The sequence below is a fragment of the Vigna angularis genome, chromosome 4, assembly GCF_016808095.1.
Source record: "Vigna angularis cultivar LongXiaoDou No.4 chromosome 4, ASM1680809v1, whole genome shotgun sequence".
NCBI lineage: Eukaryota > Viridiplantae > Streptophyta > Magnoliopsida > Fabales > Fabaceae > Vigna > Vigna angularis.
This window is the reverse complement of record NC_068973.1, coordinates 29,482,983-29,500,325: the sequence shown is the minus strand read 5'-3', so window position 1 is coordinate 29,500,325 and position 17,343 is coordinate 29,482,983. Positions and strand designations below refer to the sequence as shown.

The window sequence follows — 17,343 nt, the reverse complement described above, 5'->3', positions numbered from 1 at the left end:
AAAAAAACGAACCAAAAGTAAAAAACAAAGCAACATAAAAAATCTAAAACCAGCACGAAACTCAATGGAATCAAAAACCACTGCAATCATATTTTACCTTCGAGTTAGAGAAGAAACTCAATGGCATAGGTGATAAGTGTGAAAAAGAGTTGTTTTTACACTTATAAATGATCTCAATCTTCTAATTATTTATGTTATTACTCAGTGAAATGTTGTAATAGGAAGTAGATTGTTTTGTAAATTATTGTACAGGAAAGGATGTATAGTTGGGAGCTGTCAGCCAAGTTTCGCATAACGCAAGCCAAAACTCGCAATACCAGGAAACGGAAATTTGCATAGCGCACCATTACTTGTGCGCTGTGCAAATAACATCAGTTGAGAGGCAGCAGTTACACGAAATTCGTATGGGACACACGAAAATAGCCAGAAAAATACTGGAGAATTCAGGAGACGATCAGGAGACCTTTCAAGACATCAAGACTTCACTTTCTGCAAGGAATTGCTGTAAAGAGTACGTTTGAGATGTCTAGGATAGACTAAATTTTCTGTTCATTGGAATTGGTTGTATGACGAAACATTAATGTAAATTTCCTGTGCAATATATGTTTCTGTTCTTGTTCTTTTCTTGACTTGCTTTTGATTATACGGAAGTATTAATCTCTTTAAAAGTTCTTTTGTACTGGGAAGTATTTTTAGAACCAGAAACGTAAGAAAAGAAACTAAAAGTAACTACGTTAGGAATAGTTATGTGCTTCTGGTCATTCTTAACATCTGAACTTAATGCAAAATTATCTGATGAATTAATTAAGGAATTAATAATTCAATGGATAATTTTAGAACTTGTTTTAAGGAATTAAATCAAGATACTCTCATGTGAATGCTTGATCAGAGAATATATGTTGTTCAGGATCTTACTGTAATGTTAGTCAAAGACCAATTCCAGTGATCTTTTATTGCATTTTTAAATCTTAATTGTTTACGTTGTAAATTTCATGTTTAAATCGAAGTTGAAATCACAAATATCATCAGTAATTGATCTTGATAAATAATTTTCATTGAAATACGTAACTCAAATTCCATTGGGAGAACAATACATTTTTACTTATCACTGTATTACTTGTAACGATTTGGTATACTTGTCAAAAAGTTATCAATAGGCTCAAACAGAATCATAATATTTATCAAAACTCCCAATTAGGGTTTCAAATTCTCATGTTCCATCATTCTATTAGAAACTTGCTGAAGAAAAAGAACCAATTCCCCTCAACGCCTATTTACCTTCGAGTTCTGCCATTTCTATTAGGGAGTTTCTAACTCTGACATGACAAAGTTAAAAACAGGAGCATAATGGTTAAAACTTTAAGACAAAGAACTAAACAAGAGAAAGCCCGAGGTGGTGAATATCCACACTTTCAAAACCCTACACTGTAGGAAGATAAAAGAAGACGACACCGTAGGCTGGGCCATGAGAAGGGCGAAGATCTACGGGAGCTGCATGCACGAAGAGTGGGACGAAGGTAGCAGAAATCTTTGGGAAAGTGAAGGCTAGGGTAAATCCAATGTGTGTAAGACAAAGGTGAGTAAAGATAAAAAGAAAACATGAAAATTATCAGAGAGTGAAATTTAAGAGAGAAAATAATTATATATATATATATATATATATATATATATATATATTTTTTATTTTTAATTTTATACTTTAATACTAATTACATTATACATTATTTGTCATTAAATAGTGAAGATTGAAACTATTATGAGAATGGAATGGTTTATTTTCGGAATGATCAAATTGGTTAAATTTTTTTAATTAATCTTTCTATCTATTCCAACTAAACTTAAGCTTAGCATTTAATATCTTTCGAATATGTACGTCGCCAATGAAGAGAATGAATCATTAATCTTTTTATCAGTTTCTAATTCTTTCTTTTTTTCTCTAAAGAGGTTTTACTTTCTCAGAGCACAATCATTAATTAAATACTTTGAATTTAATCAAATGGTTAAAATGATTTTAATATAAACTTTGTTATAAGAAATAGAGACAAATATCATTTTTCTACTCTAACATATTATAATTGTTTTTTTTTTCTAAAAACACGAAAGATACTGAGAGAGACTATTTTAAAATCTGAATTCCTTAGTGCTTAGACAATTTGAAGAGAGAATATAATAGAAACACACCGGTACAAAAATTTGCAATTTTAATAGGGGTTATTTTTTTACGGGATTTTAACCCTAAAAAATACGTTTTTCGTGATTATAAAAATCATTGAAACAACGTCACAAAATTACAGGCGATTTTCTGCAAAACTGCCCTTATTTTTAGTGTTTTGGAACCGCCGGAACTATCCGGGGTTCCCGGAAACCGCCCCTATTTTCGTACCAAAAAGGAAACCAAATCCCACCTTTCTCGTGTCTCGTAATTAACACCTTGTTGTTTTGTCCTATAGCTGAATGGGTGCCTCTCGAGGAACTCTGCATGTTAGGTCACTGTTGTGACTATTTTTGTCACTTTTCTTGTCTTCTACAGTTTTGACTATATTTTATAAGATTACTTCACACAAAAAAATCTTCTCAATAATAGGATAACTTTGTTTTCTACAACAGCAAGCAACTCTGATCTAATCTTACAAAGAATTGGTCTGTCTCTATACAGTAACTACTATGATACAAGTGAATAAATGAATTGTTTGCAGCAGCAAAATGGATGAAACAGATATACAATTTTTTTTTCTTTCCAGCCTCAGTCACAAATACTGGTCCTTGCACCATGAAATCACCGTGGAAGTGGATCTAACTTGTAAGCAACACTCCTCTTGTTACTCCCAATATATCCTCTCGGTCTTGCCATGGCACCAAAAGTTTCAACCTGTTAATATTATACACGTATAGCAAATAGCTTGAGTCTTCATACCATTTTCTAGTAAAACGTTCATCCCAATGAGCAATTTTATCTTTATATCTTTGATAATAACCTAATGGACAAAAACAGGTAAGTTGAAAATAACACCAAAGACGAGTTTAAACTTCAAATCACTATTTGAACCTTACAGACCAAGCATATGTCAGAACAATATTAATTGTTATTAATAAGATGGAAAACAAAAAACCTAGGCAATGATCTCATATCTTGCAAATTGTACTAATGAAAAAAAGTTTTTTTCCACTTCAGTTATTTTACCAAACACTCAGGAGTTTTAAATGGCTCTACCACCACTCCAAAGATCATCCTATCTAAAAATGATAATAAGCTAAAGATAGTTACAGAATTGAATCTGAAATCAGTTACGAATCCCAAAGGCAGTTTAGCTTATTCACTATGGTGGCCACAAAGAGTAGCGTTGCACTATTTTGAGATTATGGTACAGAATAAATAAATTATTTAACACATAAATGTTCGATAAAAAAAACCCCAAAAATAAAGACATTCATAATTAAAGTAGATGTTATAAATTTCAAGCTAAACAGAAACATGGCAATGTCACGAAAAGGAAGGGAATAAAATAATTTTAAACTTCTAACATAAGGGTAGAAGAGGTGCCACCACTGCTGTAAAGTTAGAATGCCACAAATTATGGAAGAAATGTGGTTTACCAAAAAAAAAAAATACATGTTAACCAGAATTGGATCGTGTAGTTATTTGTGTATGTTCTCTTTACAGAAACAGACACAGGTGATTTCTCTATACTCTTCCATTTCAACTTACGAAATTTAGTAACAAGACTGGTTTAACCCTTCAACATATTATTTTCTTTCCAAACCATCACAGAGAGAATAAAATCTAAACATGTTGCAAAAGAAAAGAAGGCCGTGTTTACCAATCTTCATTTTATCTTTAAATACCATTGAAACAAATCACTAGAATGGTCAACAAAAGTTAGTTCCATAGATATAGTTATTAAAAAGGACAATGCATGAATTGTTAGATGTACTGATAATCCAAATTGTATTTAAAGAAACTGATGCAAATGCAAGCAAGAGATCTTAAGAGAGTGTGAACACATATTGCAGGTAAACAGTCATAGCAAATATGCCTTATTTTGGAGACCTAGAATGCACCTATTGGACTGACTAGCAGCAATGTTTCTAGAAGCCCAAACGAAATAGCAATTTTCACTTTTTACTTGATATCAAATAGCAATGTTTCTAGAATGCACCTATTGGACTTATCTCAAATAGAAAGGAAAGAGATATCAAATATACAAGGGAAGACATAATATTTGTAACTGCATCATGATAGAACGAAAAAGTAGGGCAACATAAAGTACATATTCAATTACCTGATCATTAGCTCATAGTAGATCTGCTTCAACTCCAGCAAAGAAGGTATATATGCAGGGGCCTCTTCAACAACATTATCACCTTCTTTAGGCTTTTTCTTTTCCTTAGATGTATCAGCATCAAATACTCTTGGACTAATTTTTCTAGAAAGTATTTGTGCACGAACATAATCCTCACGGTTTAGACACAAACGAACCTAAAAGACATACAATATTCTTATGTCAGCTACTGAATTGCAACACAAAAACTGAATGACCTGCTATTGCTCTAATCAAAGAAAGAAACACAGAAAAATGTCTCATACTTGTTCAAGAATGAATGCAATCTTCTCGGTCTTGGCCATGGCACCAAAAGTTTCAACCTGTTAATATTATACACGTATAGCAAATAGCTTGAGTCTTCATACCATTTTCTAGTAAAATGTTCATCCCACTGAGCAATTTTATCTTCATATCTTTGATAATAACCTAATGGACAAAAACAGGTAAGTTGAAAATAACACCAATGACGAGTTTAAACTTCAAATCACTATTTGAACCTTACAGACCAAGCATATGTCAGAACAATACAATGCATCGTAGAGAACCTCAAACCTGTCGACGATGAACGTGGCGTAGGAGGAGACAAAGCTTATTTGGCTGCCACAGTAGCCAACGGAGACGACGAGGCAAAACTTTATGAAACCCTATTTCACAGAAGAGGCGAAACTTATGAAACCCAATTTCACGAGACCCGAGGGTTTCTTCTCTTCTTCATCCTCTCCGTTCAAATGTTTCCTTTCCTCTTCCCGCTCCACCTTCTGCTTCTTCAAATTTCGTCATTGTTGTTCTCTCTATTCCGCTTCTGGTTGGGCTCACCGTTCGATGTTGAGTCAACGACGGCGGGTTCAAAACTCTCGACAGCCATATCTGTAGCGGCGTCAATGGCGATGGACTCGACAACTCCCAATTTCGGCGTCAATGGCGATGGGTTCCGCGATGGTGTGCGAACGACTGTTGGTCTTTTTAGTTTGAAAACTTCATCAAAAGCAAAATAGGGAGCAGGATGAATGACCTAATTCTTCTAGAAAGATGCTCCCTCCATCACCACGGCCTTCTTCCAGCACCTCTCAATTTACTTTTTTCCAAAATTATCCTAAGTTAATTTTTCTTCTTACTTTTAAATTAACTTTTTATATTTTTAATTAAAAACCCTAATTTTATACCCTCATTCCAGCACACACCACACTCCCCTCTCCCTTCTCTTTCTCTTTTCCATTTCCGTCACCCACCACCTCCCCTCTCCTCTTCTCCTTTTCTTTCCCATTTTCCTCACTCTCACACCCATCCCCTTCTTCTCCTTCTCTTTCCCTTTTATATATATATATATATAAAATGTGTGTGATGGTATGTGAAAAAAATGAAAAAAATTCATTAACTACTAAAACCTTATTAAAAAAAAGTTGTGTGTTTTACCATGTAATGTCTCGTGAAAATATCAATAAACATTAACAAAACATAGAAGTAGACGACGGATATGGAGGCTTAAACGAATATTTATATCCGTTTGGCTTGGCTTACGGATGTTGAATCTTTCATTTTGGTTTATTTTTTTTAATGTTTTAATTAAGGTAATTCAATTTTCACTAAGAATAATTGTAAAATGGGGTGGTGCAAGAAGAAATTTATGATGGTGTAGGTAGCAACATCCATTCTTCTATCTTCATAAACCAACTAATTGGGCTCACGAATGTTTTTTGGGCCAATGCATACACCCCGAAAATTTAATTGCGGCTTTTTATTAAAACCTCATAAATTAATATAAACCCCTAGAAAATAACCTCTACTATATTAGCTTATTTGTGTAGTGCACGTTTCCGTGTTTTTATTACGTCTTTGAAATGCAATTTTTTTTTTTCATTTTGCCTTTGGCTATTAAAATTTATCTCAGTTTCTGTCTCTGATTAAGACACAAATATTGTGGTCTTTATATTTCGTTTTTGAAACACAATTCTCTAGTAGAGTACTATAATATCTTTTATGTTTGCTTAATTTTAAGAAAGTGACAATTTTTCCAAACCTTATTCAGAACCCGCAAAACTCTTGTCACCATTAACAAATTTGAAGAATAATAATAATAATAATAATAACATGTTAGCATTGAAGGTTGGAAGCATGTCGATAGCTAGGATAGGATGGCTTGGGAAGGAGATATATGTTCACATGCAAGGTGGGTCAGATGCAAAGGTGAGGAGCTGTGATTTTTTGTTGTATGTGATTTGTGGGTGGAATCAAAATGGTTATGGGGTAAGTTTTGTTTAGTTGTAATTTTGTTCAACCAAATCAACCACATAATTTTCATGGATAGAATGCTGCTAATGATTCATGAAGTTCAGGCAAATAACACATTATACGCCCAATCCAAAATCAGATTCGGTGGTTGTGTATCAATACACAGATATATAATGATAGAATTTTGTAGAACAATATTTAAAGTAATTAAATTATTATCCAGCAAAACGTTTGTTCTAACCATTATTTAGAGTTAAGAGTGAATTTAACTCAATGTTATATAATTTTGTAAAATGAGGTTTTCATACATATTTATATAATTAAATTTGTTTTATCTTCACTCGATGATGTAGAACTTCAATATATCCTTTTCATATCAATGTATATACATTTCATGAATAAAACTAGACATTAATAAGTGACTCGATATCAATACCAATAAACAAATTTTATTAGGAAAGACTCTAATTCATAACTCTGATACTATGTTAAAAAGTGAACTTTAAATCTAATTCAATTTTACAAGATCAATTTGTAAGGTGAAGTTTGTACCTACTTATATATTCAAAATTGGTCTTATATGTGATCGATGTGAAACTTTAAAATTTATGAACTATAAATTGCTATCCATTAAATAAATTTATAAACTCATAATCTCATCATCTTTAAGTTGAAAGTTCCACATCGATCACATATAAGACTAATTTATATTATATAAGTTTGTGCAAATTTCATCTTACAAATCGATTTTGTGAAGTTGAGTTAGGCTTAAAGTTCACTTCTTAATATGATATCAAAGTCATTGTTAGAGTTTATCCTAACGAAATTTATATTTTTGGACATATCATTCTCACGATCGAGATGTATATATCTCAGGGTGAGACCATTGTTAGAGCTTATATCGAAAGTTCTACATCTACTAGAAATAAGATCAATTTTTAATATATAAGTACACTAGTGTAGTGAAGGGAAACGATACCGGTTATTTTCGTCTATATGTAGCGATTCTTGAACCGAGGAGATATATACATGCAAGACAAAAACTGAGACAGTATGTAGGGGCCTTTTGCCTCGGTTGGTTTCAAACTGAGGCAGTAGATGCCTTTTTCTTTTTCTTTTTTCAAAAATTGCGGACTTTTGCCATTCAAAATAATTTTTTTTCGTTTTTATCTACGACAGCAGAGGAGGTGATGAAAAACCGTGAGGAACGGTCAAAGGCAGCAATGAATGACCGAATACGACGATGAATAGTCGAAGGCGACAACGAATGACCGAAGACGGTGACGAACAACTAGTGGCGACGGTGAACGACCAATGACAACAACAAACAACATAGTTCGCGCGAGACAAGTAGAGGCAACAACTTGGAACAATAGGTTAAATTTTTTTATCATGGCGACCAGTAGTGGAGGTAGCGGCGACAACCAATGGTGGAGGCAGCGACAACGGTTAGTGGTAGAGGCAGCAGCGACGACCAGTTGTGGAGGTAGCGGCGACAACCAGTGGTGGAGGCAACACCTGCGAGCTATTCGCGCGAGATGAGAAGCAACAATTCGTAGCTGAGTCTGAGGTTGAGTTTGACTAGTGCGAGTTAAGGATGGTGGTGGTGAGAAGCTTGTGGTAGGGAGAATGAAAAGGGACGAATGAAAGGGGAGAAGGAAATGAAAGAATGAAAGGGGAGAATGAAAAGTCTGAATTTTAAAAATCGAAGAAGTTATTACCTCGGTTAAGTAGTTAAGCAAGGCAATAAGACTATACTACCTCGGTTCTAAAGACAACCAAGGCGTAAAACTTTTAGAAAAAAATTCAAAATATAATTATAAATGGAAAAATTTAACGATATTTCTAACTATAGGCATCGGTTCGCAGTTAAACCGAGGCATAAAGGCCTTATGACATCGGTTCAAATGGAACCGAGGAAGTAGAGGTTGACAAAATGGATTTGAAACGTTCAAATTCAGAGGTTGTCAGATTTTGGCAGGACATCCTGCCTCGGTTCTACACAGAATAGAGATAATAGGCCTATTTTGAAAAAGCTGGTAGGTGAAAAGTCTGATTTGCAGTGAGAAAACAAAGTTTTTTGCCTCGATTGATCAGAGAACTAAGACAATATACCCTTTAGACATCAGTTCCAATTGAACTGAGACATATAGTTTTGCAAAAATTACGAAATTGCTATCACGTTTTGATAAGCTTCAGTTTCAAACAAACCGAAGCGTAATGTGCGAGTTAGAAACTTTTTTTACTAGTGGTAAGTGTAAACTTGAATCTTAATTTTATTTAAATATTCTTATAAGAATAATAATTATTATATACCAAAATATAAAATAATAACAAAGAATATATTAATATATACTAATCTATAATTAATTTAATATTTAAAACACCAATGCATTGTGTAATAATTCATTTTTAGGACTCTGAACCTACATCAAAATCCAAGAGAAACCTTGAGTAGGGTTGGTAGAGAACAAGGTAAGGGAAAGTCAAGAATTATGGGGTAAATTTGATATCTTTCACGTGTCATGTACGGACAGCTTTTCCTACACCAAATGATATATATATAATCTCTCTGATAAATATCTTAAAAAAAACCTATGAAGAGGACAAAAAGAACACCATTGAGAAGATTATGAGAACTCATGAGAGGTTTTATATACCTTTTAACATCACTATATAGGCAATCAAGCTAAAAGTATCTTAATTCATCGTGTAATGGACGTTGAAGACTCATAAAAATAAAAGGTAAATATTGAGTATGCAAGCACTCGATATTAAAAGTACTATTTAACATCAGATCTTATGTAACCGATCTTGAATAATAAGTTACTTACTTCACTTCTAACACCAATCCTTAAATAACCAATATTAGAAGACATCATGATTTCACTTTTTATAATAGTGAAAATTGTAAGAAGTAAACGCATATTGTTTTGCCAACAAACAAAATGTCTATTATCAAACCTCTTTAAGTTTGACCATATTAGAAGCCAGCTCTTTAGAGTTGCACAAATTACCGTTAGAATGTGAACCTAAATGTTGTGTTGCTTCAAATTTATGTAATAACTCCACAACAATAAAAAAATATCAGAGAAAATAATTAATAGTGAGAATTCAATAACAAATAAAATACACAATCTTGTAAAACGTGTGTAACACCAATTTTTAGAGTCAATTTGTATCCACGTCTCGAAAACATTTTAATGCAATATATGACGGTGTCTTGGAACATTCCTTTTAGAATAAAATGAAGTTTCTCAACATGGTTGGCATACTCACAATCAAGAATGTTGTTAAAGGAACTTTATAGAAAATTAGATCTTCTTGAGTGTTAAGAGAGAAAGTAATGTAAATACAAAGAATCAATTTTACATCATGACTACGTGTCCTGTCTCCTTTTGAGCTACTAATATTTACCTGTGTATTCATCATATACCAACACATATCTTTTTCTATGTCGAGCCCAAACATTTTTCTCTTTTGTATTGGACCGTAAGACGAACTCACCTTAGACAGGAAAGCAACTGAACTGGTCAATTACCTTGAAAACTTGGAATCCTAGAATTCATTTTTCTTTTTCCCCTGAAAGGCCAATGTTTGAAATAGCAACCGCCTCTTAAATTTCATAGGACTACGGAACAATACAAGAATTCAACGTTGCCTTTACCATGTTACCAAAGGATATTAAACTTCTCAGATGACCTTTACTGACTCCAAAATACACTAGAGAAAAGTTTCACACCCGGTCCCCCACTCTAGTCGTTTATCAATATAAAAACTTGGCGCAATCACTAATCCAGTTCTTATCTGTAATGTTAACTATCCACGACAATGATTCTTCTACATAGTAGTTCTCTAAAAGAAAAATAGAATTGTAGGTCCAATAGAATCCTAGCTAAGAAGGTATCAAAGAGATATTTATTCTCCTAAACCAAAAGACAAATCCAACTATAGTTAAAAACGAAGTAACCATGGAAGCTTGACTTCTACGGCCTAAGGTTTGAGCAATTCAAAATTTTTGGCCGAGTTAGCTGTTGCTTAATCTCAGTTTTTGATGATGAATTGGATAAAGCAATGACTTCAGCACGAGACAGTACAAAAGTTGTGCTAGTTGCTTGCTTAGTAATGATCTCAGCTGCGTCACAAACAATTCATCCGAGCTGCCAAAAAAAATGTGGAAGCGTTAGCATTCCGTATCCATTTGGTACAATTGAGGACTGTTACATGAACAGCAACTTTTATGTTGCTTGTAACACAAGTCACAGGCCTCCCAAACTATTTCTGTGGAATGTGACAAAAACTATTGAGGTATTAGAGTTGTCATTGAATGGCCATTTGCGGGTAAAATCCCCAGTAGCGTATGTCTGCTATGATGAAAAGGGTGTGCTAGTGGATTCAGGGAATTCATCTATGACTTTGCAAGCATTCCCCTTCTCCTACACCCAAAACAAGTTCGTAGGAATTGGATGCGACACCCTTTCAACCATCAATGCAACAATTGGGAAAAACTACTCTGCTGGAGGGTGTTTCTCTCTTTGTAGTAGTGTAGAAAGTTCAACCAATGGATCCCGGTTTGGCATTGGTTTCTGCCAAACCTCCATCCCAAAAAACATTTTGGCATATGAAGCTCGTGTCCTGAGATCAAATATGCTTCATAGGGATATGAATATTCCTTGTAGCTACTCTCTTTTGGTGGAAGAAGACTCTTTCGAGTTTTCCACGGATGACTTCATCAAACTGCAGAAGAGAAGAACAGTTTCCACAGTGCTTGATTGGGCTGTTGGGAATCTAACATGTGAAGAAGCTAAGAATAATTTGACTAGTTATGTTTGCCAAGAAAATAGCGTATGTATTGATTCTCAAAATGGACCCGGGTACCTCTGCGGATGCTTAGAAGGTTATGTGGGAAATGCATACCTTCAGGGTGGATGCCAAGGTATGGATTATGTTCCCTCCATGTGATTAGTCTAAATGTAATTTGTTTTCTTGATAAATGAAAGAAATATTAACTTCTTTTGCCTATTTCTTCACTAGATATTGATGAGTGTGCCAATCCGAGTCTAAATGATTGTTCAGACATTTGCATTAACCTACCCGGGAGCTATAATTGTTCTTGTCCCAAGACCAGGAAGCACCAGGGAGATGGCAGAAAAGGCGGAAGTGGCTGTGTCTCGAATCTACAACATGTGGTTAACGAGATTGTGATAGGTACGTGTTATTTGTTTGGTTTACATAGTAGTACTCAGTGAAAAGAAGATAACAAGACAAATACAAAAGTAAAGCAAGGCATATGTAAAAACATGTGCATTTTGCTCCATTATTTTTGAGATATTTGATCTGTTTGATTTTATTTTCTTTCACTTGTAGTCTATTGATTTGTCTTTTTGATTGCTTTTACGCTAAAAGTTTTGACGTTTTGCAACTTTATGTCAGTACATATTCCATAAGGGAAATCTTAATTCACAGCTCGCCAAATCTTAGAAATAGAAGTGACATTTGTTTGCAAGTAGATGGTATGGAGTGTCATGAATAGTATCCGCTACCGAAAATAAAGTTATAGGGAAAGTGACCTTTAAATTAAATAATTCGAGGATATACGTGAATGACATGATTCCGAAACCATAACAAAATTAAAGACTGATCCAATAAGCAACTTTTTCAATGTAGGAACTGGCATAGGCCTTGTGCTGTTGTTAACTGGTAGCGGTTGGCTATACCATATATTTCGTAAAAGAAAACGGGCGAGTCTCTCAGCGCGATATTTTAAGAGAAATGGTGGCTTAATGTTAGAGCAGCAGATTTCAAAGATGGAGGGATCATCTGAGAGAGCTAAAATATTTACTGCAAGAGAGCTGAAGAAAGCCACTGAAAACTTTCACGAGAGCAGAATCATTGGCAGAGGAGGCTACGGCACAGTTTATAAGGGAATTCTTCCAAATGACCAAGTTGTTGCCATAAAGAAATCAAAACTAGTAGATCACAGCCAAACTGAACAATTTGTCAATGAAGTGGTTGTACTTTCCCAAATTAACCACAGAAATGTGGTCAAACTCCTAGGTTGCTGTCTGGAGACAGAAATGCCACTGCTAGTTTATGAATTTGTGAACAACGGAACACTCTTTGATCACATTCACAATGAAAACACCACACTTCCCTGGGAAACACGTCTAAGAATAGCAGCAGAAACAGCTGGTGTGCTTGCTTACTTGCATTCTTCAGCTTCCATACCGATCATCCATAGGGACTTCAAGTCAACTAACATACTCTTAGATGACAAATACACGGCTAAGGTTTCTGACTTTGGAACCTCTAGATTGGTTCCACGTGATAAGTGTCAGTTGACAACATTGGTTCAGGGAACTCTTGGGTATCTTGACCCTGAATACTTTCAGACCAGTCAACTAACTGAGAAAAGTGATGTGTATAGTTTTGGTGTTGTACTTGCTGAGTTGCTAACTGGAAGAAGAGCACTTTCGTTTGACATGCCAGAGGAGGAGAGGAATTTGGCGTTGTATTTTCTTTCGGCTGTGAAGGATGATTACTTGTTCCAAATTGTTGAGGATTTTGTCAATGAGGGAAATAGTGAGCAGGTGAAGGAAGTTTCTAACATTGCTCAATGGTGCTTGAGGCTTAGAGGTGAGGAAAGACCTACCATGAAGGAAGTTGCTATGGAATTGGAAAGTCTCAAAACCATGACAGCAACAACTTCACTGATTAATGCCACATCGAATGCAGCAGAATACGTTATCGGTGAAAGATCAGGTTCAGCAGAAAGAGACACTGCTAATTGTCATTATACTTATGCTATACGTGCTGGACCTGAGGATGATACCATTTGCAACGATGTGATGTCACCGTTATGGGATGGTAGATGAAGTGTGCTTACTTGGAGGTGCTTTGTCTATGGACCAATTCGAATTCGATATATACATATTATGATGGCCACGATAAAGCTTTTTAATTCATCGTCCCTCAGTTCTGCATCAAAAGTAATAAGGTATTGTTGATGAGTGTTATTTTCAGAAACGTTAGCAAGTGCTTCGACAAATGCTATGATGTACAATTGAATGTTCTGTCACCATTGTTCAGATTATTACTAATGAAAATGCTTTCCCTTTTTGTATTTAAACAAATGAATGAATGAACATATCATTACCAGTAACTTCATAGAATTAAATTAATTCATGAACTCGGTTTAAAAAATTGTTGATTTAAAATCTGTCAATGTTGCTTACAAATGAACTCACTTTTGCAAGAATTTTTATAATTATTAATAGAATTTACTCGATAAATTGAATCGTACATAACAAATGTGTGAAAGGTAAAAAATATAGTAAATTAAGAGCTAAATGTATATACAAATTAATAGATAATTTATTAATTATTTTTTAGCAGATACCTTCATTAATCAGTTTTTGCCTTCCACAGCCGGCTGTCCTGCTCTTAGCTAACAAATCGACACAATCAAGGTCTTAGGAAGGTTGAAAATACAACAAAGAAAGAAAAATATGATGAAAAAAACAAAGTAAAACAGTTGAAATGAGAAAGAACACAATGAAAAATAAAAATATTCTATAAGTATATAAATATAATTATTGATATATTAAAATTGTAGAGCATGCAGCCTTGTTTGAATCCATCATCCAATGCAGTAACAGAGTTAATCCTCTTGATCCCTTTAGATTCTCTCTAACCACCATCATTACAATAGCAGAAGAGATAATGTCCATTACAAGAACTTGAAAAACAAAGCCATGTCTGTGCACTCTAAGCAGCTGCTGCTGCAGGTGCTTCTCGTTGCCCTCCTTATTGCAAAATCTAAAACTCAAGCCATATCAAGGCCAAACTGTTCTTCAAACTGTGGCGATGTCACCATTCCCTTCCCCTTCGGCATCTCCGACACTTGTTCCTTAGACGCCTCATTTGTTCTTACTTGCAACCAAACCTCTCCCTCATCACACTCCCTCTTCCTGCCACAAACCAATATAACTGTGCTTAACATCTCACTCAACGGCCACATGCAAATTTCATGGCCTGTAGCCAGCGACTGCTACGCCGACGGAGGCAAACTCGTGAGACAATCATTTCAAGACCTAAACCTCACAACTTTTCAAGTCTCTTCCAACAGAAACAGGTTGACTGTAGTTGGGTGTGACACGCTTGGATTAATGGTGGGAAGCGATTTGGAGGGAAAGAACTACACCACGGGATGCATTTCCTTGTGCAACAGGCTCCAAGACATCGAAACAAACGGCACTTGTTCCGGCACCGGTTGTTGCGAGACTTCGATTCCACGCGGGTTGTCGAGTTTCTCCTACGGTTCAGGGAGTTTGTTCAAGCACACGCATGTAATAGACTTCAACCCGTGCGGGTATGTGTTTCTGGTGGAAGATGGGGCCTATAATTTCTCCTCCACGGATCTCTTCAAGTTCGACAAAACCACGTTTCCCGTTGCGGTGGATTGGGTGGTTAAGAACCAAACGTGCGAAGATGGTAAGAAAGAGGCTTTCAGTTACGCGTGTAAGGCAGAGAACAGTGAATGTTTCCATTCAGTAGAGGCATCTGGTTACCTTTGCAGCTGCTCAAATGGTTTCGTGGGAAATCCCTATCTTCTTCATGGTTGCGAAGGTATTAGTAGCTGAATGCATTCTATATATATATATATATAATTAATATGTTGTTCATTACTTTTTCTGTTTTACTTATAACCACTTAAACTTTTAAATGTACAATAAATAGAAACAAGTTTTTTCTTAAAACTAGACAAAAAAAAATGCAAGGTGATAGTGAAAGAATAATGAATGAATGCATGATTGACTCGTTACTATAATGCAGATGTTAACGAATGCATGGGATCCAACGATTGCGTTGATGGGGCCAAATGCAGTAACTCTCCTGGTGGTTATAACTGTTTATGCCCAAAAGGGTTTGAAGGAGATGGAAAAAATTATGGAACAAGATGCACTTACAAATCTACCATCAATTCAAGGAAAGAAATCATACTCATAATTGCTCTGAGTGAGTATATACACTCTTGTCTGGTAAATCACAACAAATTTCATCCTTAATTATGTAACAACGTATATAATATTGCATCTGCTGTACTTATACAAGCAATATTGTTGAGAGATTTCTCATCCTAATCAACAGTAAGAAATTCAAGTTAATTATCATTACAGTATATGTCATTGGTAACTTTGAAGATGAGCCAACATAACGAAAACACTAATTACGTTTCTCTTTGTTTATGCATAGGTGTGAGTGTAGGCCTAGTAGCACTGCTTGTGGGAAGCTTTTATGTGTATTGGGCATCAAAGAAAAGAAAGATCATCAAACTTAAAGAACATTTTTTTCACCAAAATGGTGGTCTTTTCTTACAACAACACATAATCAAGCATAAAGGGTCTATTGAAACGGCTAAAGTCTTCACTATAGAGGAGCTAGAAGAGGCCACCGACAACTTTGATGAAGGCAAGATTCTTGGCCAAGGTGGCCAAGGAACAGTTTACAAAGGAGTATTGCTAGACAATAGAACAGTGGCAATTAAGAAGTCTAAAATTAGTGATCCGAATCAGATTGAACAATTCATTAACGAGGTAATTGTGCTTTCTCAAATCAATCATAAAAATGTGGTAAAACTCTTGGGTTGTTGTTTAGAGACAGAAGTTCCCATGCTTGTTTATGAATTCATTCCCAATGGTACTATTTATGAGCACCTTCATGATCATAATTGTTTTCTAAAACTTTTATGGAAAACAAGGTTGAGAATAGCAACAGAAACAGCTGGGGCCTTGGCTTATTTGCACTCAGCTACTTGTACACCAATCGTACATAGAGATGTGAAAACTACAAATATTCTTCTTGATCATAATCTCATTGCAAAGATTTCTGATTTTGGAGCATCAAGGATTTTCCCCCTTGATCAGTCTCAACTAACCACTCTGGTGCAGGGAACATTAGGGTATCTTGATCCAGAATACTTTCACACAAGCCAATTGACAGAGAAGAGTGATGTGTATAGTTTTGGGGTTGTCCTGGCAGAGCTAGTAACAGGAATGAAGGCACTTTCATTTGATAGGCCAGAGGCTAGTAGAAACCTTGCACTGTACTTTGTTTCTTCAATGAAAACAGGTCAATTACTTAACATTGTGGACAACCAAATATTGCATGAGGCAGATGTTGAGCAACTGAAAGAAGTTGCCAATATTGCAAATCGATGTTTAAAGGTGAAAGGAGAGGAAAGACCCACCATGAAAGAAGTGGCAATAGAACTTGAGGGACTTCAAATTGTGGGAAAACACGGATGGGAAAGTGTTAGTTCGTCTTCAGAAGAGACTGAAAACTTCATAAACTCAGCACCATCCGTTCTTTGTGTTGAAAGTGGCATCAATTTAGCTTTTGATTGCTTAAACCAGATTTCCACGTCTTTGGGGAGTGGAAGATGATTATTGAATGGCATTACTTAAAGGATAAATTTATTCTGATTTTAGGATTGGGTAATAATATATTTCTAAATTGAGACATAATAAAGTGGTTTAAGTCGTAGGCTATAATAACAGATCAAGTAAGGTTCACCACTTTAATCAATTCAGACAAATTTTCCTGATCAAAAGAATATTGGGATTCCAATAGGTTAAACCATTTATAATATCACACCAAACTAATCAAGAGTTGAATCAACAGAAAATTCAAAACTATGGATGTATGAGCTAAGGTAAACCACGTATTTTTTTATTAAATTAATTATAAAATTATATTTAAAAAAAAAGTTTAAAACAAATATTTTTTTAAT

General features: G+C 35.0%; 2 protein-coding genes across 4 annotated transcripts; one reads left to right on the top strand and one right to left on the bottom strand.

The window, feature by feature from the left end:
- Positions 1-2,555: 2,555 nt before the first annotated feature.
- Positions 2,556-5,593, bottom strand: LOC108331218 (26S proteasome non-ATPase regulatory subunit 12 homolog A-like). Of its 3 annotated transcripts, none has more exons than XM_052876630.1 (4): positions 4,868-5,593; positions 4,586-4,748; positions 4,281-4,477; positions 2,556-2,869 (listed from the first exon to the last, which is right to left on the bottom strand). In XM_052876630.1, exons 2-4 carry the CDS (start codon positions 4,622-4,624, stop codon positions 2,794-2,796), a joined length of 312 nt encoding a protein of 103 aa, XP_052732590.1. In that variant the 5' UTR covers positions 4,625-4,748; positions 4,868-5,593; the 3' UTR covers positions 2,556-2,793. The 3 variants fall into 3 exon arrangements, with proteins under 3 accessions (XP_052732590.1, XP_017421353.1, XP_052732591.1); XM_017565864.2 differs by having other exon boundaries at positions 4,875-5,593; XM_052876631.1 differs by having other exon boundaries at positions 4,586-4,642; positions 4,875-5,593.
- Positions 5,594-10,530: 4,937 nt separating this feature from the next.
- Positions 10,531-16,996, top strand: LOC108330433 (uncharacterized). The gene is made up of 6 exons (XM_052876513.1): positions 10,531-11,487; positions 11,586-11,759; positions 12,219-13,423; positions 14,234-15,179; positions 15,387-15,569; positions 15,807-16,996. Exons 1-6 carry the CDS (start codon positions 10,626-10,628, stop codon positions 16,994-16,996), a joined length of 4,560 nt encoding a protein of 1,519 aa, XP_052732473.1. The 5' UTR covers positions 10,531-10,625.
- Positions 16,997-17,343: the final 347 nt, after the last annotated feature.